At 44.9% G+C, this 27,968-nt stretch overlaps 1 protein-coding gene across 1 annotated transcript in view; it reads left to right on the top strand.

Moving 5' to 3' along the window:
- The window catches only part of LOC141052993 (uncharacterized), a 136,821-nt gene that overhangs the window by 14,782 nt on the left and 94,071 nt on the right, over positions 1 to 27,968 (top strand). Inside the window, 7 exon segments of the mRNA XM_073550316.1 lie at positions 22,411 to 22,456; positions 23,070 to 23,111; positions 23,113 to 23,257; positions 23,387 to 23,566; positions 23,645 to 23,768; positions 23,852 to 23,946; positions 24,138 to 24,246. Of these exon segments, the coding sequence (XP_073406417.1) occupies positions 22,411 to 22,456; positions 23,070 to 23,111; positions 23,113 to 23,257; positions 23,387 to 23,566; positions 23,645 to 23,768; positions 23,852 to 23,946; positions 24,138 to 24,246 (741 nt within the window).

Below are 27,968 nucleotides of genomic sequence, written 5' to 3'. Positions count from 1 at the left end.
CTCCCAATTACATACCCCAAATACCGGGCTTCTTCTAGCCCGATGTGACATTTCTTGGGGTTCGCGGTTAGACCTGCCTCCCACAGGTCGTCAATCACAGCTTGTACTTTTTGGAGATGAGTCTCCCAGTCCAAGCTGTAAATGACAATGTCGTCCAAATAGGCCGAAGCGTACTGCCTATGTGGCCTCAGGACTCGATCCATCAGTCTCTGGAAGGTCGCCGGTGCTCCGTGCAGTCCAAACGGCATATACACATACTGAAATAAACCTTCCGGCGTAGCAAATGCCGTCTTTTCTCTGGCAGCCTCCGCCAGAGGGATCTGCCAATACCCCTTTGTTAGGTCTAGGGTCGTAATATACCGGGCTTTTCCTAACCGATCTATCAACTCGTCGACCCGGGGCATGGGGTAGGCATCAAATTTTGAGACCGCATTCAGTTTCCTGAAGTCATTGCTGAACCGGATGGTGCCGTCCGGTTTAGGAATTAGCACAATCGGGCTGGACCAAGCACTGTGCGATTCCTCAATGACTCCTAACTCTAACATTGCCTTCACTTCTCGGGAAACGGCTTCACGGCGCGCTTCCGGGATTCGGTAGGGCTTTACGTGAACTGTGACACCAGGTTCCGTTAAGATGTCATGTTTCATTAGCATAGTCTGCCTGGGTTTTTCTGAGAAAAACTTTTGGTTGTGAAGTAGAAACTGCCTGACCTCAGACTTTTGCCGCTCCGAGAGAGTCTCTGCAACCCGTACCTCCGGTACGGTATGCGAGCAGACAGGACGGGCCAGCTCCGCTGACAAGGCAGACCGATCCTTCTAGGGCTTTATCAGATTTACATGATAAATCTGTTCAGGTTTCCGTTTACCTGCCTGGTACACTTTGTAGTTTACTTCACCAACTCTTTCCTTGATCTCAAAGGGGCCCTGCCACTTTGCCAGGAACTTACTGTCCACCGTGGGGACCAGGATCAACACCCTATCTCCGGGTGCAAACGTACGGATCTTGGCGCCCCTATCATAGATTCTTTTTTGGGCTCCTTGAGCCTGTATCATGTGTTCTTTGACGATAGGCATAACAGCCGCAATACGGTCCTGCATTTGTGTGACGTGATCTATCACTGTTTTAAACGGAGTGACCTGACCCTCCCAGGTTTCTTTTGCAACGTCTAACAGTCCGCGAGGACGTCGGGCGTACAATAACTCGAAAGGCGAGAATCCCGTGGAAGACTGGGGTACTTCCCTGATGGCAAAAAGCAAATACGGAAGTAAATAGTCCCAGTTCTTCCCATCCTTGTCTATCACCTTTCTCAGCATCTGCTTCAGAGTTTTATTGAACCGTTCGACCAACCCGTCTGTTTGAGGGTGATACACGGATGTGCGTAACGGTTCAATTTGTAACAACCGGCAGAGCTCCTTCATTACCCTGGACATAAAGGGGGTCCCCTGGTCGGTGAGTATCTGTTTTGGTATACCGACCCGACTAAACACATGCACCAGTTCCTTGGCAATCGTCTTGGTGGCAGTGTTACACAAAGGGATGGCCTCCAGGTAACGAGTGGCATAATCCAAGATGACCAGGATATGTTGGTGTCCACGTGCAGACCGTGGAAGGGGCCCAACTAAATCCATCCCAATCCTCTCAAACGGGACTTCAATAATAGGTAGGGGTACCAAAGGGCTACAGAACCGGGGCTTAGGTGCAGAGGCTTGGCAGTCAGGACAAGACTCACAATATACTCGAATATCGTGATGCATGCCTGGCCTAACAAAACAGTGTAATATCCTTTCGGTGGTTTTCTGGACTCCCAGGTGACCTCCCATCACATGTCCGTGGGCCAGGTCCAGCACCTGCCGCCGGTAGGGTTTTGGCACGACTAATGGTTGCACCGTATCTTCCCCCTTTTTCTCTATCTGATAGAGTAAATCATTCTCCAGAACCATGTAAGGATATGCCAGCCTAGAGCCAGGTTCTATGGGTACCCCATTTATCACTTTTTACATTTGTCCTAGCCTGAGAAAGGGTAGGATCCTTTATTTGCTCGCTTTGGAAGTCATCTTTCTGAACTTCTAAATCCGGCAAACGGGGAGGTGGACGGCTGTCTGCCTCCTCCTCTTCCCCGGTCTCCTCATTATCACCCGCCATGACTGAAAACGGGAACTGCAGGTCATCTCCCGCAGACTCTTCCCCCGAGTCTTTCGGGGAGACCTCTTCCAGGGGTTCGGGACCCACACGCGCCCTGGGAGAAGAATCATGTACCCGATTACCCGAGGGCATCAACTGATTCTCCCACAATTGCCAGAAGTGGGGAAAATCCCGGCCCAGGATAACATCATGCAATAACGCCGGGACGAGTCCCACTTTATGTTGCACAGACCCATAGGAAGTAGTAATGCATATGACTGTGGTGAGGTACGAACAGGTGTCTCCATGCACACACGTTACAGAAAATTTGTCTGATGGTCCAGTCAGGGCTGACACCAGACTGGCCTTCACCAGAGTCACCACACTTCCCGAGTCTAACAATGCCACCACATTTTTGCCATCAACAGTTAAATCACACAGGTGTTTTTCCACATCCTTTTGACCGGCATTCACACTCACTACCCGTGCAACCATAGACATGCGGTTTTTAGAGTCTGTGATGTCGCACTGCATGGGTTCAGTAGTGACCGGACAGTTCGCAGCAATATGTCCCATCTCTTGGCAGCGGAAACACCTAACGGGCCCCTTGCTTAGACCATAGTTCGTTACTCTCGGCCTCGCAGTGCGGGCAGTCCCGTTTTCCTCCCCCACTGTCTTAGGGATTTTTCCATCTCCCCTACTCCCTGGAACAGTCTTACCGGTTCCACGTGGAGATGATGAAGAACGAGGTGGGGTAACGTCGTCTCGGAGTCCTTCCGCCACGGAGTAACGTTCAACCAGATCCACCAGTTGATCTGCCGTCGTAGGATTTCCATGGCTTACCCACTTCCTCAGGGCTGGCGGTAGAGCTCTCAGGTACTTGTCCATGACGACTCTCTGGATTATCTCTGGCGCTGTCAGCACCTTGGGTTGTAGCCACTTCTTCGTCACGTGGATCAGGTCGAACATCTGTGACCGCGGTGGTTTATCCGGCTGATAAGTCCATTGATGCACTCTCTGTGCACGGACAGCGGTCGTCACTCCCAGCCGGGCCAAGATCTCGGCTTTCAGTTTGTCAAAGTCCTGCGCAGCTTCAGGCTCTAAGTCATAATAAGCCTTTTGGGCCTCACCGGAAAGAAACTGGGCAATCAGGCCGGCCCATCGTGCCTTCGGCCATTTTTCTCGTACCGCCGTCCGTTCAAACGTGGTCAGGTATGCCTCAACGTCATCTTCGGTCGTCATCTTCTGCCAGTACCGACTCGCATGAATCACTCTCGACTCGGCTTCCAGGTTAACCTCATGTAGGCTTGCCAGGCGCTGCGCCACCTGCTGGAGAAGCGAACGATCGGTAGCTGTCATGTCCACCAACTCCTTCAGCTGGGCCATCATCACCCGATTAGCTTCTTGCTGGACGGCGGTGGACTGTACCAGCGCTTTCACCACGTCCTCCATGCTCATGCTTGCAACGTGATGCCCGCGTTCTCCACCACAATGTGATAAAACACTCCGGGATCTCCTTTGCTGGGGTCAAAGGTCACGTGCGTTCAGTATGAAACTCAGGCGCAGAGCTGGATTCGGGTATAACTGACACTGGGTCAGGTTTATTCAAGGTGAAAGCAATGCAAAAGGAAATAAAACATAAAACAAATCCTTGCCTGTCCGGCACTAACTAAACAAAGTACAACCTAACTACCAACTGGCGGGCTTCTCCCGTCCAGCCAAACCACAGTTGCAGTGGGCACTGCTTCCACTCACATGTGTGTCTCTCACACAGACAGGCTCTCTGTGTTCCCAGGCTGAGACACTCACACAACCACCTGGCATCCTTTTATATCCACCTCCCATTATCCATTAGTAAGCAGGTGCGATACTGACCAGACTAGGCCACATAGGAAAGGAATCTGGGCGAGATATACCTGCCCTCATCCACTATTCCCACATGATTCTCACAATACACGCAAAGAAAAAGGGAAGTGGGGGAAGGGATGTATGGGTAAGAGGGTAAGAGAAACTTCAGAGAGGCTCCTGAAGTATAGACTTGGTTCTACCTCATAAGGTCAAGGTAAAAGGCGGAAGATTTAAACTCCAGCCAGTATAACCATGTTTTATAATATTTATTATGTTAGTTTTTGATCGTGGAGATGAGCTCCTCCATTAATATGATCTCATTTATTTTGGAGAACCAAAGTGAGATTGTCGGGATAGTGTTACTTTTCCATAGCAAAGAAATACATGCTGTAGCAGAAGTGATCAAGTGTCTCAATATTGAATTTTTGTGTTTTTAAAGGGATGTTGCTGTGATATGGAAGGATGACAACTGGGTCAAGGTCTGACATAAGATCAGTGAATTTATGAATCACTAGTTGTACTTTTCCCGAGAAAGAAGTTTACAGGTCCAGAAATTATGTAATAGGTCACCCTCCTCCTTCCCACATCTCCAACACATGGGACTAGCATCTGGAAGTAGAGTGTAGGCAAGTTGGGACCCTATATCACCGAGAAAGCAGTTTATAGCTGGCCTCCTGAAATCTCAAGCTGATGGCTGATTTATGTGCCAAGGTGAATATATGCCTCCACTGATCCCTCATTAAGGTGCATCCCAGATCTCTCTCCCATTGAGATTGGAAGCATGTTTTAGACTGATAGGGTACATGGAGGAATATGGGGGCAGAATTGATGACCGAACCGAAGGATTGTTGCAGCATGTCAGTGGTCTCAACTAACGGATGAGTTTTAAGTATAGAAATTGTAGATAAATCAAGGCAAGGGGTAGGTATTAGAGGGATGTTTGTAAACCTTTGTTTAATCCCAACCCATGCTTTCCCAGATCCATTCCTACACCAATCCAAAACTATAAGTTGATCTGAAATCAGGTAGCCCTATACCCCGTGAGGACATTTCAGATTTTGCAATCATTTTTCAATCTCGTGTTATAAAATATTCTAATTTACTGAGATAATGACTTTATGGCTTACAGCCAATGAAAGCCCAAATCAACAATATTAACAGAAATAAACACATGATCACTCTGTTTGTAATGACTCAATTTAATATATGAGTTTCACTTTTTGTATTGGAGAACTGAAATAAATTAACTTTTTAATGATATTCTAATTTTGTGAGAAGCACCTGTATGTTTGGCTGACAGCTCTCTCCAGACTATTACATACGCAGGAGCACTTTGACAAACGTGGTTGTGCTGGATATTAGAGAGCAGATGTCTGGCTACTGTGGTGGCAGCTTATCTTGAGAGAGAGAGAGAACAAGAGTATCAACCATTGGAATTCCAACACGCCGGATCCTTCCCTTAACTCACATAAAGTATGGAAGGAAAGTCCAGAGGCCCCATACACATCACATTGTAGCTGAATCTGCCGACTTTAGCCTTACGTGCATGGAAACCTTAGTGTAACCAGCAGAATAGACATTACGATGTGCCCAGAAATCATGGGCCTCAGTGCAGGAACTCCGATCTACTCATCTCTGTAGTGAGACAGCTAGAATGGCGTTGCTGTATGGAGGACATCCTTATAGACAGTGCTGTGTGCACAGAAATCATGCAAAATATAATGACACGTCACTCCTCAAATTATGGTGGTGCCTCGATAAGGGTAACCAATCCTTAATCAATGTAAAAAATTAATCTGGCATTCAAAAAGATCAATGCTAATATTGAATATTTTATTTTATTTCAGAGGGCATAATCCAAAAAACATGACGTTTCGGTCTATTCATTGACCTTCATCAGATGGTTTAAGATTGAAGCCCATTAGAAGAGAGAAATCACGGGAGAATCATGAATAGGTCATAGGAGACAATCTGATGCAGAAGCGCTGTGCAGTAACGGGTGGGAGCCGATGAAAAAAGCGCATTTTTCATCGGCTCCGACCCGTTACTGCACAGCGCTTCTGCATCAGATTGTCTCCTATGACCTATTCATGATTCTCCCGTGATTTCTCTCTTCTAATGGGCTTTAATCTTAAACCTTCTGATGAAGGTCAATGAATAGACCGAAACGTCATGTTTTTTGGATTATGCCCTCTGAAATAAAATAAAATAATCATTATTAGCATTGATCTTTTTGAGTGCCAGATTAATTTTTTGCACAGAAATCATGAGCCTCAGTGCAGGAACTCCGATCTACTCATCTCTGTAGTGAGACAGCTAGAATGGCGTTGCTGTATAGAGGATGTCCTTAAAGACCATGCTTTAAAGCAGAAAGCTCGGGGCTGGTATTATCACGCTGATAGGGGGCCATGAATATTGACCCCCAGCCCAAAATAGCCTGCAGCCACCCAATAAAGGCACATCTATAAGATGCGCCAATTCTGGCACTCTGCCCGTCTCTTCCCACTTGCCTTGTAGCAGTGGCAAGTGGGGTAATATTTGTGGGATTGATATCACCCTTAAACACTTATCCATTACTAATCCTATATTTATATTGTAAATAAAGACACCACCAGAATAAAGTCTTTTACTTGAAATCAAAACAAACTTTTCCACTTTGATTTAAAAAAAAAAAAAAAACAACACAGTTGTACTCAACGCCCATTCCATTGAACCCACATGTCTCCTGTAATAATAAAAAAAAAGTCCCTCACCTGTCTGATGATCTGTCCCACTCTGCAATCCATGTCTGGGGATAAATAGTTTTCAACTTGGACGGTCCCAAGGTAAGATTGTCCAGGCTGAGAACCACTGAGGAATGAACTGCTGTGAGCGTAGCATCAGTGACTAGAAGTGACCTCATTGAGGTTACCGCAGGTCACTGAGGATGCGTTCCCAGGCGTGTTAAAGTGTGGTGACCTCAGCACGGTGAGAAAAAATCACTGAGCTGAACTGTGGTGAACTCGGTAATTTTTTTCTCGGTGCTGAGGTAGTCACAGTTCACCCCGGCTGGGAACAAAGCCTCAATGACCGGAGGTAACCTTAATGATGTCACCTATAGTCACTCATGCTGTACTCACAGCAACTCACTCATCAGTGGTTCTCAGCCTGGACGGTCTCAATTTTGTACTGTCGAGGTTGAAATCTATTTATCCTCAGACATAAATTACGGTATAGGACAGAACGTCGGACAGATGAAGGGATATTGTTGTTATTTTATTTTTGTTTAATTACAGGAAACGTTGGCTTCAATGGAATGGACGTTATGTGAGTATAACTGTTTGTTATTTTTAAATAAAAATGGAAATGTGTGACTTCTTTTGATTTCAAATAAAGGACTTTATACTTGCTGTGTCTATATTTACAATATAACTATAGGATTAGTAATGGATAGGTGTCTTATAAAAGCCTATCCATTACTAACCCGTGGGCTTGATGTCACCAGACAATACAAAGGTGACATCATACCCACAAATATTACCCCACCTGTCACCACTACAGGGCAAGTGGGAAGAGCCGGGCAAAGCGCCAGAATTGGCGCATGTAATAGATGTTCCTTTTCTGGGTGGCCGCAGGCTGCTATTTTTAGGCCGGGGGGGCCAATATCCATGGCCTTTTACCAGCCTGAGAATGCCAGACCCCATTTGTCTGCTTAAGCTTGGTTGGCTATTAAAAAAGGGGTGGACCCCACACAATTTTTTAAAGTTATTTAAATAATTAAAAAATACGGTGTAGGGACCCCTCTATTCTTGATAGCAAGCTTTGCTGAATTTGAGGATTGCAGCCCACACCTGTCTGTTTTACCTGGCTGGTTATCAAATGTACAGGGGAAATCACGCCTTTTTAAATTTATTTATAGCGCAGGTGGTGGCTGATGAATACTCCCATCAGCTGTCGCCTGCTTTCAATGTTATTAGTGGCAGCAGGTGTAGGATGATGGGAGTAGTAGTCCCACCAGCTGCAGCCTACTCTTGCTGTTATCGGTGGAATATAACTCTCAACAATCTTCCCTGCTTGTGCTGATCACTGGTAGAGCAGAGGAGAAGGGAGCTATCTTCAGCACCCAATGCTGGGGATCAGAGCTAACTGTAGTGCTGCTCCCAGGCGCCGGTACGTGTCAAACTGATGGCACACAGATGTCATCCATGTGTTATCAATGTGCACAAAGTTTTGCGGCCCGTGCTGCTGTTAAAAACCGGACGTGTCAGCGTATTTTGCACTCAGACACACGGTCCGTGGAAACACACTGACATGTGTGCACAGATCCATTCGCTTGAATGGGTCTACATGTATAAGTGTCTCCGGTAAGTGTGAAAACTGTTACCACACGTACCTGACACACTGATGTCTGAAGGAGGACTATCAAAGGGTTAGAGAGAGCAAGCAGCAGCCACTTTGTGCATTTTTTTAATTAATAAAGTTTTTTTTTGATTATCGCTATTCGTAATATAAAACAATACACAAATCTCTGATTGTTCAGTTTTAATAGAATTCAAATTTTCCTGTATGTGCACAAGTCTCGGCCAGTAATGGGGCGCAGCCGACAGAATCACCAGAATCTACAACACAAAAGTGTCGAAAATTACACCGGTGACCCAGGACATTCCTGTAATAATTCATATCACCACTGTGTTGTATATTATGATGACTGTCAGTTGCGCTCTGTTATGATGAGTAAGCCTGTCTCACATGTTTGACACAAAGCAGAAATACCACAACACAAGCACGGACTGTAATGTACAGATTGGAGGCTGTCACCTGTTGTAGAGCCAATAAATAGGGTTGCTGATTATGATTTTAATTAATTTCAGGCCAAGAAACCGTTATGTAAATTTTGCAAGGCTGCGAGAAAATCACGCCATATGGATGCCACACGGATACTTAGATGCGAGGAAATCGCATCCTCGCATTGCATACGGATTACATATGGATCACTGTTCACGAAACATTGATGCGATTCTCTTCCGTCAAAATCGGACTGATTTTTTTTATACGTTAAGTGTGACTCCAGCCTACAACTGTCATCAGCGTTGCCGAGGCTTGCTGATCGCAGGGAGACCAGGCAAGGATGATCACAGTTGTAGTTAGCACCCGGGAATAGAGCTAACTGTACTGCTTTTCCCAGCCGCCAGAGCTTTTAATTCTGGTAGGTGTAATGGTTTTTAGGGTTGAGGTAAGCTGCATAATGTCAGCTGCCATCTATCCCTGGTGTAAGTAATGGAGAAGGGTCTATCAGACACCCCCACTACTAACCCAGACCTGGCGAGACCCAGCAACTGTGAAGAGCGCTGACGGTAGTAACAATACCGCTCTTCACAGTCGCCGAGAGCAGCGCAAGCCCCAGAATATCTGAAGAGCGGTGACGTTACGGAGTTACTGATGTCACCGCTCTTCAGAGTCACCGTACGCAGCGGAACCAAAAGTGGCTGTAGGTAAAGGTTATGGAGCATCAGAATGAGGTTCCATAGCCTTTGGTCATCTGAATCCCTTCATTATCTACGAGATCCAGTTATGTAGGTGAAGTAGCGGCTTTTCTTGGTCCTGCAACTAAAAGCAATAAATAGGACTGATGTAATACTGGATACAGCTGTGATTATATGTTATATAGTCGTGTTACACTCCCCTCACTTCTTGTAACCTACAAGTGTACAAAGATATTATACAGTCACCATGTGACAAGTGGGCCTGTGTAACTTCAAATGCCAGGGCTGAATTTTAGTTCCAGTCCGGACCAGATTATTACACACTAGATTAAGGCCTGATGCTATCGCATCGGGAGGATAGTGATGTAGCGTTGACCATGTGTTGTGCGGCACTGTGAGCAGCACACCTTGAGAAGGAGATGTGGTGAACAGCCATCCCGCCTATCTCTTTAGCTGTTCACAAAAACCCGGCCCGTAGTGTAAACAGATACTTATAGTATTTATAGTCTTCTTATAGAAGTGAGGTAAAGCAAAACAGGGCATATGAATGGCGTGAGATAAATGACTTATTAACTGGTGTAATTATGCAGAAGACTGAAACTGGGGTCCTCCTGTAGTTATACTTAACATTTGATAAAACAGGTGTCCTACTAGTTGAGGCAAAATTGGCCCTGTAATTGCCCAGCAGTAGTTATGAAGTGGTAGCGGCAAATTGGCCCTGTAATTAGACCCCGGCAGTGCACAGGCAGAGGAGCAAGGCAACACGTCCGCACAGCAAGTCGGCGTGAGGTAAATGACGGAATTCCGCGGGATCCAAGATGGCGTCGGCGAAATCTCGCGAGATTTCGCCGACGCCATCTTGGATCCCGACATTGTCCACACCAGCGACATGTTCTTGCGGCGACGCCATCTTGGATTGGCGAAATCCTGCGATCCTCAAGATGGCGTAGGCGAAATCTTGCCGACGCCATCTTGAGTATCGCGGGATTTTGCCGATCCAAGATGGCGTCGCCGCAAGAACATGTCGCCAGCATGGACAATGTCTGGATCCAGGATGGCGCCGGCGGAAGAGGATGTCGGGGATCATGCCGATGCCGATCATGGAGCAGCAGCGATGAGAGAGGGAGATTTCAGGGTTAAATTTCCTCCTGACTTCATTCCATAAGCATCGCGGACATGCATGGTGCTTCCCTGTACACACTGCAATCACATACACGGCTCGCACCTGTACATATCTGCAAGCTCCTACCATATACATACAGCTAACCCAGTACAAATCGTACACATGAGGCTCCGCTTAGTACATGTCGTACACTCATGGCTCAGCTCCATACACGCGGCTCCGCTCCGTACACCTCGTACACACACGGCTCCGCTCCGTACACCTCGTACACACACGGCTCCGCTCCGTACACCTCGTACACACACGGCTCCGCTCCATACACCTCGTACACACACGGCTCCGCTCCGTACACCTCGTACACACACGGCTCCGCTCCGTACACCTCGTACACACGCGGCTCCGCTCCGTACACCTCGTACACACACGGCTCCGCTCCGTACACCTCGTACACACACGGCTCTGCTCCGTACACCTCGTACACATACGGCTCTGCTCCGTACACCTCGTACACACACAGCTCTGCTACATCCCCCTGTAAACCCCTCCTGACCCCACACAGAAACTTCCCCTCATCCAGCACCATGACACCCAGCACAGCAGAGTCCTGCATACACTGAGGCCCCTGATCATGTGACCCCTGACTCCTCCCCTCCTGTGACCTCATCCCAGGTCCTGTGCGCACAGAGCAGCCATATATGTGGAGTGCGGCTCTGCAGGTGGAGGTAGGTGCTGGAGATTCCCCATTACTGGGCACAGGGGGCAGTAACCCCTCCATTACTGGGCTGCACAGGGGGCAGTAACCCCTCCATTACTGGGCTGCACAGGGGGCAGTAACCCCTCCATTACTGGGCTGCACAGGGGGCAGTAACCCCTCCATTACTGGGCTGCACAGGGGGCAGTAACCCCCCATTACTGGGCACAGGAGGCAGTAACCCCTCCATTACTGGGCACAGGAGGCAGTAACCCCTCCATTACTGGGCACAGGGGGCAGTAACCCCTCCATTACTGGGCACAGGGGGCAGTAACCCCTCCATTACTGGGCTGCACAGGGGGCAGTAACCCCCCCATTACTGGGCACAGGAGGCAGTAACCCCTCCATTACTGGGCGCATGGGGCAGTAACCCCTCCATTACTGGGCACAGGGGGCAGTAACTATTCTGACTCATGGATATGTAGAACGTATGGTGCCTGGATAGACCTCTCTTTCTGGGTTCTTTCCGTATCGACCTGTACTCACGTTCATACCGATTAATCAGACAGCTTAACTCAGCCACAATCTCATGTAAGAAGACTCCAGGAAAAGAGGGATGCTTTAACTGAAATTCTTGTATTATGATGAAAGCAGCAGGTAAAAAGGAATACTCTTCAGAGGTCATGTAACAGGATGCATACAGATGGAGGGACGATCACAAAATGGAGAATAAAGGAGGGAACAAACATACATCACAGGACTACAGGGATAGAGTTGGAACAAAATACAGGGAAAGGCAAACTTCTGCCTAGCAACAGATGATGCAACACAATGCAAATATTAAATGATTTCCCAAGTCGTGGGACATGACACTCCCTGTCTGAAATCCTTGGATTTCACGATGCCCGTAATTCTTCCAAGTGGTTCGAACCTGAAAAACAAGAGAAAAGAGAAGAAAAAAAACATGTATGCAATAATAAACATCAAGCATTTTTTAAAGTCCAACTCGTTGTTGTTGACCCGTAGATCACACCGGGAGATAAGTCCAAGACTATAAACCCGTCTTTGGTTTGGGGAAGCCGGAAACATGCCAACTCTTCCACCAACCCAGCAATCCAATGGAAAATGTCAATGTTCAATAAAAAACTGGGGAATGAGGAGGAATGCTTCCCGCCGTGAGCAACATCCAGGAGCAATGTTCAGTTCATGTGACGTCCTCCTTTGGCAGTAGCAGCACGAGATCGGTGACCGGACGGAGGAAGGTTCGGGTAGAGCCCCCTTTTGTCACCTTAACTTCTGTCTTACGAGTCTTTCCGTCCTCGCTGGGCATGACCTTGGTGATAAGACCCATTGGCCAGTCGTTACGATGAGCCTCTTTGTCTTTTAAGAGAACAAGGTCTCCTTCTTGGAGATTGGGACTGGGTGTCTGCCATTTGTGACGGTTTTGAAGCAGGTGCAAGTATTCGGTCTTCCAACGGTGCCAAAACACATTGGCTATGTGTTGTACTTGCTTCCACTGACGTTTGTAAATGTCCTTGTTATCGAAATTCCCGAGAGGAACTGTAGCAGCTCCAATCTTCTGTATAAGAAGTGTAGCTGGGGTAAGAATCATTGGAGCATCAGGGTCAGATGATACTGGGACCAAAGGTCTAGCATTTATTATTGCTGACACATCTGCGAGGAAAGTGACCAGAACTTCATGAGTAAGAGGAAGTTTATGGTCCAGCAACATGGAGTCAAGGATCCTTCGTGCAACTCCAATCATGCGTTCCCAGGATCCACCCATGTGTGAAGAGTGTGGCGGGTTGAATACCCAAGTGCATCCATTGTCGGACAAGAAATTGTCAAACTGCAATTCCTTGCAGGCTCCTACAAAGTTGGTGCCGCAGTCGGACCGGAGTTGCTTGGCAGGTCCCCGGATGGAAAAGAATCTTCTTAGGGCGTTGATGAAGCTAGAGGTATCCATGGATTCAATTACCTCGATGTGAACTGCACGGATACTGAGACAGGTGAACAGGACAGCCCACCGCTTACTGTTTGCGGCTCCTCCATGGGTTCTTCTGGCAACAACCGACCATGGGCCGAAGACGTCTACACCAACGTATGAGAATGGTTGGTCTGTGCTCAGTCGATCTGCTGGAAGGTTCGCCATTTGTTGTTGTTGGTGTCTTCCTCGTAACCTTCGACACTTGACACATCTATGGAGAACTGAGGAGACGTACCTCTTCATCCCCATGATCCACAAGCCAGCAGACCTGATGGCACCTTCAGTAAGATGTCTGCCTTGGTGCTGCACTCGTTCGTGATAGTGCCGAATCAACAGAGTAGTGACGTGATGCCGACCTGGAATGATGATAGGGTTCTGCTCCTTATCGTATTGGTCAGATTTATTTAAACGTCCACCCACTCTTAGTAGCTGGCGATGATCGACTACTGGGTTCAAGTCAAGCAGAGTGCTGTTTCTAGACATACCGACTCTCTTGGTAATACTGTCAATCTCGTGTGAATATTCTTCTTGTTGCACACACCTGATGATGACTTGTTCAGCATGGTCTATGTGGTCGGCAGTAAGACGACTCTTACACACATGCCAACCATGGCACCCTGAGGGCTTGTCCTTTGTAAAACAGCGAGCAATGTGGATGAGACGAGCTATAGTTCGTACAGCGGAGGACCAGCTAGAGAAGCGTTCGAAGCGGTGAGACTTCAACCCTTGCCTAGGTGTCGTTGAAGTATAGTGAACAGAGATAGTTTGTCTGATTTCCTTATCAGACTCTGGTTCCACCAGCTCATAAGCATTGTTGGTGTTGCTCGCACAGAAATCTTCGTACAGGAGACTGGGAGGCGTAAACCACATGTTGTCACCAAACTTAGAAGCAGATGTAAGTCTTGTACCTCGGTCAGCTGGGTTTAGATCGGTGGAGATGTGATGCCGCTGCTCGGGGGTAGAAAAACTTCTGATGCGCTCTACTCTGTTGCTCACATATACATAGAACTGCTTTGTTTGGTTGTGTATGTACCCGAGTACCACTCTGCTGTCTGTGTAGAAGGTAAAGGAATCAATTGCAATGTCCATTTCGTCTCTTACAACTTCATCAATTTCTACTGCCAGTACTGCAGCGCAAAGTTCGAGTCTGGGTACAGAGTGTGGAGGCTTCGGAGTTAATTTGGCCTTACCCAGGACGAAACCACAATGCACCTTATCAGCTTCTAAGGTCTTCAGATAAGCTACTGCGGCTATGGCTTCTGTAGATGCATCACAGAAAATATGGACTTCTCTTCTAGTTGCAGCCAAAGATGATCTTGGAGAATAACAACGTGGGACTTGGAGTTTCTCTAAGAACTTCAAGGACTTCTTCCATGTCTCCCACCTTTGCGGTTTCTGAGTCGGAAGCGGGGTGTCCCAATCAGTGTTCTCGGCAGTGAGCTGTCTTAACAGTATCTTGCCTTGAATAGTGATGGATGCTACAAACCCGAGAGGATCGTAGATGCTGTTTATGACAGATAGGACTCCTCGTTTGGTAAAGGGTTTGTCACAGGGCGACACTTGGAAGGTGAAGGTGTCCTGTTTGATATCCCACAGTAGACCAAGGCTGCGCTGTGTGGGAGGAACATCAGAACCTAGGTTGAGGTCCTTTAGGTTCGTGGCATGGTCCTCAGATGGAAACGCGCTCATTACTTCTTGACTGTTAGAGATGATCTTGTGGAGTCTGAGGTTTGATGTGGATAGCATTTCCTGTGTCCTGGAGAGTAGGTCAATTGCCTCTTCACTTGTGGGCAAAGACTTGAGCCCGTCGTCTACGTAGAAGTTCTTCTCTACGAATTGACGAGCATCGGATCCGTACTCTCTCTCACCTTCCTGGGCTGTCCGTCTCAGTCCGTAGATCACCACAGCAGGTGAAGGACTGTTGCCGAAGACATGGACCTTCATCCGGTAGTCTATGACTTGATTGTTGACATTGTTGTCTTTGTGCCATAGGAACCTAAGATAGTTTCTGCTGTCTTCCTTCATGATGAAGCAATGAAACATCTGCTGGATGTCGGCCATTATAGCAACAGGTTCTTGTCTGAAGCGGATCAATACTCCAAGGAGGCTGTTGTTCAGGTTGGGTCCAGTTAGTAGCAGGTTGTTGAGAGAGAGACCTTCATACTGAGCACTGTAGTCAAACACCACTCTGATCTGGTTAGGCTTGCGAGGGTGGTAGACACCAAAGGATGGAAGGTACCAACATTCTTCTCCTTCCTTCAGTGGTGGCGCAGGTTCAGCATGATCTTTGTCAAAGATGTTCTGCATAAAGTCAATGAAATGCTTCTCCATCTCTGGTTTCCTCTTTAGGGTACGTTTTAAGGATGAGAACCTTGCAGTTGCTTGCTGCAGGTTGTTTGGCAACCTCGCTCTTGGGAAACGAAAGGGTAAAGGAGCTACCCAACTGTTGGAGTCATCTTGAACAAATTCTTTGTCCATAACCTTTATGAATTCTTTATCTTCCCTTGTGGGTGCTAACTTGTTGTCTTCACTTGTGGAATCGAACACTGTTGACCCGAGGTTTTCGTCCCAGGGCTGGAGCATGTTCATGTTGTTGAAGGATTCCTGTTGCCTCTTGGTGTTGCTCACTTTCTCTTTCACCCAGTAATGATGTGGGCATGGCATGGCTGAAAATGAGTGCTGCGACCATTTGGCAAGATGTGTGTTTTGTAAGAGGAGATGTTATTAGGTCTCTTCATTTTGTGTATGCAAACATCGCCTATAATTACCCAGCCTAGATCAAAGAGTTGGGCAAATGGTGCGTCGTGTGGTCCGTTAATTTGCTGACATACCTTGTGCAGCCGGAGAATGTCTCTGCCAAGCAGAATCAGGATATCTGCGCTGTTGTTGAGGGCTGGTATCTTGTTTGCTATCCCCTTGAGATGTGGGTGATGAAGAGCAGCCTCTGGCGTTGGGATCTCTTCTCGATTGGATGGAATCTGGTTGCACTCGACAAGTGTGGGTAAGGGTATCTCCACGGTGTTGTCGAGGGATGTCGCTATAAGACCACTGGCCCTTCTCCCAGAGACCTCTGTAACACCGCTGCAGGTACCTAAGGTGTAAGGGTAAGCATTTCCCTTTAAGTTAAACATATCAAAGAGTTCTGACCTTGCAAGTGATCGGTTGCTCTGATCATCCAAGAGGACGTACACCTTCACGGCTTTCTCTGGGTGACCGTTGGGATATACGTTCACCAGGCAAATCTTCGCACAGGACTTGTCCCAGAGACCTTCTCCGCAGACTTCTGTGCATGAAGAAGATATTGTGGTATGACTTGCAGTTTGAGCTGCGTCCTCCCCGCCATGGCTCGTAGTGGGGGAAGGAGTACGTGTAGAGTCAGGACGGTATGGGTGGAGTGCTTGTACGTGATCCTCACTGTCACACTCCATACACTTAATTGTAGTTTTACAGTCTTTAGCAAGGTGTTCAGTAGAAGCACAACATCTGTAGCATACCCCGAACTTCTTTAGAAGTTCCTTGCGTTCTTGGAGCGGTTTCTTCCTGAAGCCGATGCACTTTTTCAAGGGATGTGGCTTCTTGTGGACACTCACGATTTGGGTTCTCTATCTTTTCACCCTTGTTGCTCTTGCCTGGGGCTGATGTTGGTAAGGGAAGAATATCCGTCTTCTTCACTGACACTGGACCCCTGCGGTTTCTGTCATTCGAGCGTGTGCTCACGTATTTAGAGGGAGGTGAAGCTGGGCCACTGGATTCTCCGTAGGAAAAGCTTGGGTCGTTCTTACGTTCTGCAATGTCTTTTATAAACTCACAGAAGTAGGAGAACAGAGGAAATGACACTTGATGGTCTTTCTTGTATTTTGACCCTATTGCAGTCCACTTCTCTTGTACATTGTATGGTAGCTTGGAGATAATGGGGTTTACTCCACGAGCAGTGTCCAGGTAGCTAAGGCCAGGTAGGTGGGTGTCTGCCTTGGCCAGCTGGAGCTCTAACAGCAGGTCACTGAGCTCTAGGAACTTTGAACTGTCCTTGCTTGATATCTTTGGAAAACTCGTAAACCCTATATTGGCTGTCATTAAAGAGTTCTTGAAAACAAGTGATCACTGATCCTCAGGTTAGGTAGGTGATAATTTATTGACCATTGGAATCCACACCGATAGGAATAACTGGGAATCTTCATCCCTCACAAGACACTTTTATCCCCATTTTAAAATGGAGCAGCAGATGGGATGTCTGACCGCAGATCCATTCATTCTCTTTGGGGGCTTCCAGAAAAAGCCAAGTGCAGCCCCTTAGGGAATGAATGGATCAGATATTGATTTGTACATGCTGCTCCATAGTAATGGGGATAAAAGTTGCACATTCTGCCGATCGGACCCCACCAATCTATAACTTATCACTTATACTTTGGACACGTTCAGTATTTTACATCAGGATCTGTAAGTGCAAAACCAGGAGTGGAACAATCAGAGGAAAAGTATAGTAGAAACACGTCACCACTTCTGTATTTATCCCCCACTCCTGATTTTGGATTACAAATACTGATGTAAAATACTGACCAAATACTAAATGTGTGACCATGGCCTTAGGATAGATGATTACTTTTTTTCACTGTAGAACCCCTGTAAGTGCATATTTGCTTCTGTGTAATAGTCACAGGACAGGGCGAGGTCCAAGTATATTAATCTGTATTGGAAATCAAGAATCTTGATATCAGAGAGAACAAGTGACCTCTATACACCATACAATCCCCTATGCCAAGACCAATAATACCACACACAAGGAACAAATACCGCCACACCATGACCAGATCACATATTACCACTGCATAGTGACCGAATAATATCACATACAGGGAATAAATACAGTCACATCATAACCAGACCACATAGTCACTGAATAATATCACATCCAAGAGAGAAATACCACCAGATTACATATTACCACCACATAGTGACTGAGTACGACAATACTGATCATTAATAAAAACCACAATACTAATCACACTAATATTACCACTAGTGCCATTATACACAGGAGCTCTGTATATAGTGTATAGGTAATGCAGTAATCACCGGTGACATTGTACACAGGAACTCTGTACATAGCATAGAGTATATAGAGTACAGGTAATACCGTGACTCACCAGTGATATTATACACATGTGCTCTGTATGTAGTGTACAGATAATACAGTGATTACCAGTGACCATTATATTCAGGAGCTCCGTATATAAAGTACAGGTAATTCAGTGACCATCAGTGACATACACAGGAGCTCTGTACATAGTATATAGTGCAAGTGTACAAGTAACACACTGACTCGCCAGTGACGTCTGTACTTGAAGTCCTTCATCTTCACTTTTCTTCATCCAGTGCAAACCGCCATCACTTCTTCCAGCCAGGTCTCTGCAGAAAATTAGACATTTATCTAGAGCTGATCGCTTCCAGAGCACATTCCCCACTTTTTCCCAAACTTTTACACTAGGTCAGATGAAGAAAAAAGAGACATAGGTCTGCCCTGCACAGTATCAAGATTCCCCTTTTGTTCTTCATACAGTATAATAGGCCCCATATTTTACCCCATACAGTATATAATGAGCCCCATATATTGCTCTATCCAGTATTTAATGGGCCCCATATAATGCTTCTTCATACAGTATATAGTGATCCCCGTATAATGCTTCTTCATACAGTTTATAATGGGTCCCATATAATGCTCCTGAATACAGTATATAATGGTCACCATATAATGCCCTATACAGTATAGTGGCCCCACACGGATCCCCCATACTGTATAGTGGCCCCATATGTTGCTCCATGCAGAATAATGGCCCCACATAGTGCCTCATGCAGTATAATGACCCCATACAATGCTCCATGCAGTATAACCCCAAATAATGCACCATACAGTATAATAGGCCCCATATAATATTCCATACAGTATATAATTGGCCCCATATAATGCTTCATATAGTATATAATGGGCCCCATATAATGTTCCTCAATACAGTATTTAACCCCTTAGTGACGGAGACAATTTGCAGCTTAATGACCAGGCCAATTTTTGCAATTCTGACCACTGTCACTTTGAGGTTATACAGTCATATGTAAAAGTTTGGGCACCCCTATTAATGTTAACCTTTTTTCTTTATAACAATTTTGGTTTTTGCAACAGGTATTTCAGTTTCATATATCTAATAACTGATGGACTCAGTTATATTTCTGGATTCAAATGAGGTTTATTGTACTAACAGAAAATGTGCAATCTGCATTTAAACAAGATTTGACCAGTGCAAAAGTATGGGCACCCTTATCATTTTCTTGATTTGAACACTCCTAACTACTTTTTACTGACTTCCTGAAGCACTAAATTGGTTTTGTAACCTCATTGAGCTTTGAACTTCATAGCCAGGTGTATCAAATCATGAGAAAAGGTATTTAAAGTGGCCACTTCCAAGTAGTTCTCCTATTTGATTCTCCTATGAAGAGTGGCATCATGGGCTCCTCAAAACAACTCTCAAATGATCTGAAAACAAAGATTATTCAACATAGCTTTTCAGGGGAAGGATACAAAAAGTTGTCTCAGAGATTTAACCAGTCAGTTTCCACTGTGAGGAACATAGAAAGGAAATGGAAGAACACAGGTACAGTTCTTGTTAAGCCCAGAAGTGGCAGGCCAAGAAAAATATCAGAAAGGCAGAGAAGAAGAATGGTGAGAACAGTCAAGGACAATCCACAGACCACCTCCAAAGACCGGCAGCATCATCTTGCTGCAGATGGTGTCACTGTGCATCGGTCAACAATACAGCACATGCACAACGCCTTTTTGTATGACCAAACAACTCAATCTTTGTTTCATCAGTTCACAGGACCTTTTTCCAAAATGTAACTGGCTTGTCCAAATGTGCTTTTGCATACCTCAGGCGACTCTGTTTGTGGCGTGCTTGCAGAAACGGCTTCTTTCGCATCACTCTCCCATACAGCTTCTCCTTGTGCATGTGCTGTATTGTTGACCGATGCACAGTGACACCATCTGCAGCAAGATGATGCTGCAGGTCTTTGGAGGTGGTCTGTGGATTGTCCTTGACTGTTCTCACCATTCTTCTTCTCTGCCTTTCTGATATTTTTCTTGGCCTGCCACTTCTGGGCTTAACAAGAACTGTACCTGTGTTCTTCCATTTCCTTACTATGTTCCTCACAGTGGAAACTGACAGGTTAAATCTCTGAGACAACTTTTTGTATCCTTCCCCTGAAAAGCTATGTTGAATAATCTTTGTTTTCAGATCATTTGAGAGTTGTTTTGAGGAGCCCATGATGCCACTCTTCATAGGAGAATCAAATAGGAGAACTACTTGCAAGTGGCCACCTTAAATACCTTTTCTCATGAGTTGATACACCTGGCTATGAAGTTCAAAGCTCATTGAGGTTACAAAACCAATTTAGTGCTTCAGGAAGTCAGTAAAAAGTAGTTAGGAGTGTTCAAATCAAGAAAATGATAAGGGTGCCCATACTTTTGCACCGGTCAAATTTTGTTTAAATGCAGATTGCACATTTTCTGTTAGTACAATAAACCTCATTTGAATCCAGAAATATAACTGAGTCCATCAGTTATTAGATATATGAAACTGAAATACCTGTTGCAAAAACCAAAATTGTTATAAAGAAAAAAGGTTAACATTAATAGGGGTGCCCAAAATTTTACATATGACTGTAGCTCTGGAACACTTTAACGGATCCCGCTGATTCTGAGATTATTTTTTTGCGACATATTTTACTTTATGATAGTGGTAAAATTTCTTTGATATGACTTGCGTTTATTTATGAAAAAACGGAAATATGGCAAAAAATGTTAACATTTTGCAATTTTCAAACTTTTAATTTTTATGCCCTTAAATCAAAGAGATATGTCGCAAAAATATTTAATAAATAGCATTTCCCACATGTCTGCTTCACATGAGCACAATTTTGGAACCAATTTTTTTTGTTAGGAAGTTATAAGGGTTAAAAGTTGACCAGCGATTTCTCATTTTTACAATAAAATTTACAAAACTATTTTTTTAGGGACCACCTCACATTTGAAGTCACTTTGAGGGGTCTATATGACAGAAAATACCCAAAAGTGACACCATTCTAAAATCTGGACCCCTCAAGGTGCTCAAAACCACATTCAAGAAGTTTACTAACCCTTTACGTGCTTCACAGGAACTGAAGCAATGTGGAAGGAAAAAATTAACCTTTAACTGTTTTTTTTTTACAAACATTTCACTTCAGAACCAATTTTTTTTATTCTCACAAGTGTAAAAAGAGAAAATGAACCACAAAATGTGTTGTGCAATTTCTCCTGAATACGCCGATACCCCATGTGTAATTTACTGTTTGGGCGCACGACAGGGCTTGGAATGGAAGGAGCGCCATTTCACTTATCTAGATGTGTGGTGAGCACTTTGAACCTCCAAGTGCTTCACACAAGTTTATAACGCAGAGCTGTAAAAATAAAAAATCATTTTTTTCCCTCAAAAAGGATTTTTTTAGCTCTCTTTTTTTATTTTCCCAAGGATAACAGGAGAAATTGGACCTCTAATACCCCATATGTGGGGGGGGACCACTGTTTGGGCACATGGGAGAGTTAGGAAGGGAAGGAGCGCCGTTTTGGGATGCAGACTTTGATGGAATATTTTGCGGGCGTCATGTTGCGTTTGCAGAGCCCCTGATGTGCCTATAAAAAGTAGAAACCCCCCACAAGTGACCCCATTTTGGAAACTAAACCCCCTAAGGTGCTTATCTAGATGTGTGGTGAGCACTTAGAACCCCAAAATGCTTCACAGACGCTTATAACACAGATTAGTGAAGGAAAAAAAAAATTTTTTCCACAAAAATGATTTTTTAGCCCCCGATCTTTTTTTATTTTCCCAAGGGTAACAGGAGAAATTAGACCCTCAAAGGTGGTGTGCAATTTGTCTTGAGTACCCTGATGCCCCATATGTTGGGGTAAACCACTGTTTGGGCACACGGAAAGGAGGGAGCACCATTTGACTTTTTGAACGCAAAATTGTCTGAAATCAATGGTGGTGCCACTCAGCGTCTACTCAGCTTCTCTTCTTGCTCTATGCAGTGCTCAGGACAGAGAGGCTAAACGCGCTGTAGCGATGTCCTCATGCCCTTTGCCCTGACATCGCAGAGTCAGAGGGCACTGAAGACAATGCAGCTGTTGGGAACGAGGAGAGGTGAGTATTTAAGGGTGAGTCCCGGTGCCAGCCCTGGCACCAGGCTCCCCCAAGTCACGCGCCTAGTCATGGCAGCGGGTCAGCATGCTCTCCTGCAGTTTTACAGGGCTTGCGTTCCTAAATTGTTTTTGGTTTCTTCTTCCTCCTCTCTCTGGGGCCCACCCAGCATTTCACCGATGTCCCGGTGGGCCAGTCCAACCCTTTATAGGGAATATTTGTTGTACGACTTTTCCACAATAATATCTAATTTCTTGGGAGGAAATATGACATTTATGTCATCAATCTCCAAGTACCAGAACGTTTGTTATTTTTTTTCTGGCTGCCATGGTAACAATCGACGCCCTGTGCTCGCATAGCGAGATGCTGATGTAGTGTTTATCCATTTGGTTGAGATGGTCGTTGTTGACCACAGCATCCAAGGAACCCTTGCAATTGGCATCACGTAACAGTATGTGACAGTGAGAAAACAGCCTCCGCATCATGCTGTACAGTAACGGCAAAGATCAGGGAAGAAAGGGATCTTCCAACAATGGAGAAATAATAAATACAAAATCTTCACGTCACATCTCATCTGTTTCCCCTTATTATCCCCAGTTATTGTGTTATTACACAGGATCTTTATGATGTGACATCGTCATCTTCTTCCCATTCAGGTCTCTAATATCGGATCCTCTAAGTGAATAGCTTCTATATAATAGAATTTTCCTTATTGATCTGTCAAGGATGGATATGGACAGGGACAAGATGGCGGAGAGGATATTACACCTCACACTAGACATCCTCTTCCGGCTTACTGGAGAGGTGAGAGATTCTGATGACGTCACATTACATAATTCTTATCTATGGGAATAACTGATGGACAGAACTGGAGAGGTGAGGACTCTGGAAATGTCTGTAGTGAGATTTATTAATGTGTCTCTCCATAACCAGGATTACACAGTAGTGAAGAAGACCTCTATGGAGCGCTGTCAGGACCCTGTGTCTGAGGGATGGGGAAGACCCCTGAGTCCAATTACTGGGCCTCCACCTCACCCCCTGATACATGAGGATATCAAGGTCCAGAAGATCCTAGAACTCACCTACAAGATGATTGAGCTGCTGACTGGAGAGGTGACACTGCTGGGAATGCTGGGACATTATACAGTAATGGTATGATCAGGGGGATGATGGTGTCATTGTATGTGTCAGGTTCCTATAAGGTGTCAGGATGTCACCGTCTATTTCTCCATGGAGGAGTGGGAGTATTTAGAAGGACACAAAGATCTGTACAAGGACGTCATGATGGAGGATCCCCAGCCCCTCACATCACCAGGTAATAGACAGAACTAAATACACATGGCCTATAATTATCTGTATGTAAAGAATGAATTCAGTCCCTGTATGTGTTTCCTCCAGTTCTATCCAGTAAGAGGACAACACCAGAGAGATGTCCCCGTCTTCTTCCACAGGACTGTAAACAAGAAGATCCCAATGTTCCTCAGGATGATCAGGTAGATGGAGAGAAGGTGTCATGAGATCTCCCCTATGATGTGTAGATGGCTGTGATGTTCTTGTGTTCAGTCTCGCTTTATCCCCCCATATTACACACTGAAGGGCCATTTTATTAGAAACATTTTGTTAATAATTTATCTTTTCAGTTTTTCTGAATCATTTCACGCGACTTTTGCAATATTTATTTCAGGGTAACGATATGAGCAAAATTATTATAGAGCCATGTGTGATGGATGATGTGCGATGTAAAGAGGAAACCTATAACTGTAAAGAGGAGATTCCTACATATGACTATCCAGGTGAGTAATAACCATAAAATGCAGATAAGAGTCACATCAGGGTAAATTACTATACAAAAAGGGTTCAACTAGATACAAACTCCAGGGTTTTGGGACTTTTTTTGAAAGCAATAGCTTTATAGCAGTTTCTGTTAGGAAGAAACAGATTGACTTCAAATAAGTTCACAATAAGCAACAGAAAAACCCACTATACTTATGCGTTGCTATGTCTCTGTGTGTGGTTGATGGCACTTATGACTGCATATCATGAATTTCATGATTTTTTAAAATTACTGTAGAATCTCTCCTGAAACGAGGAGCACTAATACTTTTTCTACCTTTCTAGCCAGGACTTATAGGAGATCCAGTGATCCATCATAAATTAATGTAACTCCATTTTAGTTGACAATGTTGAAAAATTCTCTCTAAATGTCTAATATGTCATAAAGAAACTCATCTGCCCCAAAATATTGGCACCTATGATAGTTTAGATTGTCAACTGCCAACTTGTCACATACTATAATTACCCAGAGATGTCACAGTTTTTGTCTACAGTAGTTACTGCCCAAGATCCTCTGATTTAATAACTTTCCATTGCAGACAGTTTTGTGTTCCTAATCAGGCCCCACACTGTATCTTATGATAGCGGTAAATGTAGGATGATATTTTTTACATTTATTTGTGAAAATATTGGAGTTTTGGCAAAAATGTAGAAAATGTTGCAATTTTAAATATTTTTATTTTTATGACTTTATACAAGATTATATCTCACAAAATAGATGAAAAATAACATTTCCCACATGTCTACTTCAGATCAGCATCGTGTTTGAAACCTAATTTTTAGGAGGTTAGAATGGTTAAACGATTATCCTCAATTTCTCATTTGCTAACAAAATTTACAAAACCAATTTTTTAGGGTCTAGATCATATTTGAAGTGACTGACATGACAGAAAATACTCCAAAAAATACCCCAAAGTGACACCATTTCAAAACTTGCTCCCCTAAAAGCGCTCAAAACCACATTCAATGAGTTCATTAAGGCCAGACGGCATCCAAAGTGACTCCCATCTGCCTCGTTAATGGAGATCTTCCACCTCTTTTACACAATAAAAACTATGTTATAGAAGAAAGAATTGTTTTTGCATCGCTAAATTTTGAGAGCTAAAACGTTTTTATTTCTCCTCTAATGGAGCTTTATAGAGGTGTGGAGAAACAGGGTTAGTGGGTACTCTCGTCCGCTGGCCTGGCTTTCTTTAGCAAGACTGCATGGACCAGGGCTCATACCATTGAACGCCCGCTCTATCTCCCCGTGGGCAACATACTACACAGACAACACAGGGTTAGGGTAAAACAGTGTGGCAATACTTTATTGAACCACTACACCCAATAGCAAACAGAAAAATCCCAGCAATTACCCCCAACATGGTGCACATTACAGGGCCTAACCCTTCCGCTGACTCACCTGGATAACAGTAGATGTTACGTCAGAGCTCCCAGGGTCGATATTCCATCTGTGATATACACACAGAGAAGAGATATTGACAAGCGTAGGGAGATGACCGAGAACAGTCCATAGAGTCCGTAGAAGGTCCAAAGCCAGTTGACACAAAATCACAGCTCCAGGGTCGCTATTCCATCTGTGATATACACACAGAGAAGAGATAACGACAAGCGTAGGGAGGTGACAGTCCTTACTGTCCATACAAGGTCCAAAGCCACCTAGCTAGCGAAATCGCTGTGTGTGACGGGGCCTTTACACAGTATGTTAAATGGTATGCAAGTCTGTCTTCTTGACCCACCAGACATAAACACTTAAATCCACAAGCCAATAGACAGATAAAAAGTCAATTCTTGTGGGTTTACAAAGACATGGTTGTCTGGGAAATTAAGATGCAATCTGGTTTCTTCACGAGAGGTATGTTTTTTTTTGTTGGACAATATGATGTTTTCACTGATATCAGTCTTATTTTTCGGGCTATAAGACGCTCTTTTTTTCCTGCAAAAATGTGGAGGAAAATGGGGAGCGTGTCTTATAGTCTGGATGTACCTGCTCCAGCTGTTGTGACGGGGAGGTGGGGGAGCGGAAGGGGTGGAGCAGTGGGTCACAGGAGGCAGGAGCTGGCGGCTGCGGCTAACTCCTGTGCCCTCTGCTATAGAGAAATAAATATTCACTGGAAATCAGTGAATATTAATGGCTCTTTAGTAGGGAGCACAGTGTTAGCCGCAGCAGCTGGCTTCTTGCAACTGCCGGGCATTTGCGTGTGCCTGCTACTTAAGGCAATAAATATTCACTGCTCTCCACTCCCATAGGCGTGGAATTTAGTGAATATTGATTCCCTTCAGTAGCTGCAAACGTGAAAGCCGGGCAGCTGCAGGAAGCCGGCGGCTGCGGATAACACTGTGCTCTTGGCACAGATTAGGCAGGCACTGCTCCTTTGTCCGCATGATCGCAATGATAAGTTTACGTCATTTTGCAGGAAACCCTTCCCAACCATTACGTAAACTGGCATCACTTTTGAAGCTACTTGGAGGGGCCTGATTTTAGAAAAATGCACCCCTCATAGTATAAAAAAGACATTCAGGTAGTTTTACCCTTTTATGTGTACCACAATAATCAACAAAAATTGGAATGAAAAAAGAAAATGTAACTTGAATTGTTGATTTAACGAAATTATTTTCAATTTAACAAAGAGAAATAGTAAAATTGGAGCTCATAATTTATTTTGCCACTTCTTTTGAATCGGACAAAATGTTACTGTTGGGCACAAGGCAGGGCTTGGAAGGGAAGGAGCGCCATTTGGCTATTGGAATGCAGATTCTGCTAGAATAGTTTGTCGGCACCATTTGCAGATCACCTTCTGTGACAGAACAGCAGAAAAACAGAAAGAGTCAAAAAATTGACTCAATTGTTCTCAGTCAATTCATCTATAGGAGTAGTGACTATTTTGACTCCACAGGTATTCTCTGGAAACTAGCACTCAGTGGATGTCGGAGAGCGAAAATTGCCAATATACCATTTTGGTGTACAAATAATGGTGCCCAGCTAGTGCTTCTGGAGACACGCACACTGTAAATGTTTAAGTGGTTTCTTCCTGTTACTACAATGCTTAACATCTGGACGCTAACAGTGTTCTGGCAAACTGCAGGACTCAGACTGAGAGGGACATTTGGCTAAGTTTGAAAGCACAAATTTTGCTGGACTGGATCATAGAAGCCATATTGCTTTTCAAGAGTCCTCCATCTATTTTATTTATTTATTTTGCTTTGCTTATATAGCTCTATCGCATTCCACAGTCTTTCCATACATTGTTATTGCTGCCCCTATTGGGGCTCACAACCTAAATTTCCTGTCAGTATGTGTGTGGGGAGAAACTGGAGAACCCGGAGTAAACCCATGCAAACACGGGGAGAACATGCAAACTTCTTGCAGATGCTATCGTACTGCTCTTCCAAGAGTCCTCCATTTTTTAATCATGTGGAAACCCTGTATTTTTCTCCTTCGCCTCATTAGGGGTCACAGAACTGTAGTGTATGCTACTGCCGCCAGGAGACTGACACTAAGTGAATGAATAAAAGTTAGCTCCTCCTCCGCAGTATACACCCTCACCTCGATTGCAGGCGAAACCAGTTCTTGCTTAGTGTCCTAGGAGGCACACACATCTGGTCTTTTTCCAGACTCTTTTCATTTTTTCTGTTTTTCCCATGAACATGAGACAGGGGCGACTGACCCTATTGAAAGGGT

The sequence above is a fragment of the Dendrobates tinctorius genome, unplaced genomic scaffold (assembly GCF_039654945.1).
Source record: "Dendrobates tinctorius isolate UK_male_01 unplaced genomic scaffold, ASM3965494v1 ptg000164l, whole genome shotgun sequence".
NCBI lineage: Eukaryota > Metazoa > Chordata > Amphibia > Anura > Dendrobatidae > Dendrobates > Dendrobates tinctorius.
Note: the sequence above shows the minus strand (reverse complement) of the source record. Positions and strands in the feature narration are given on the sequence as shown.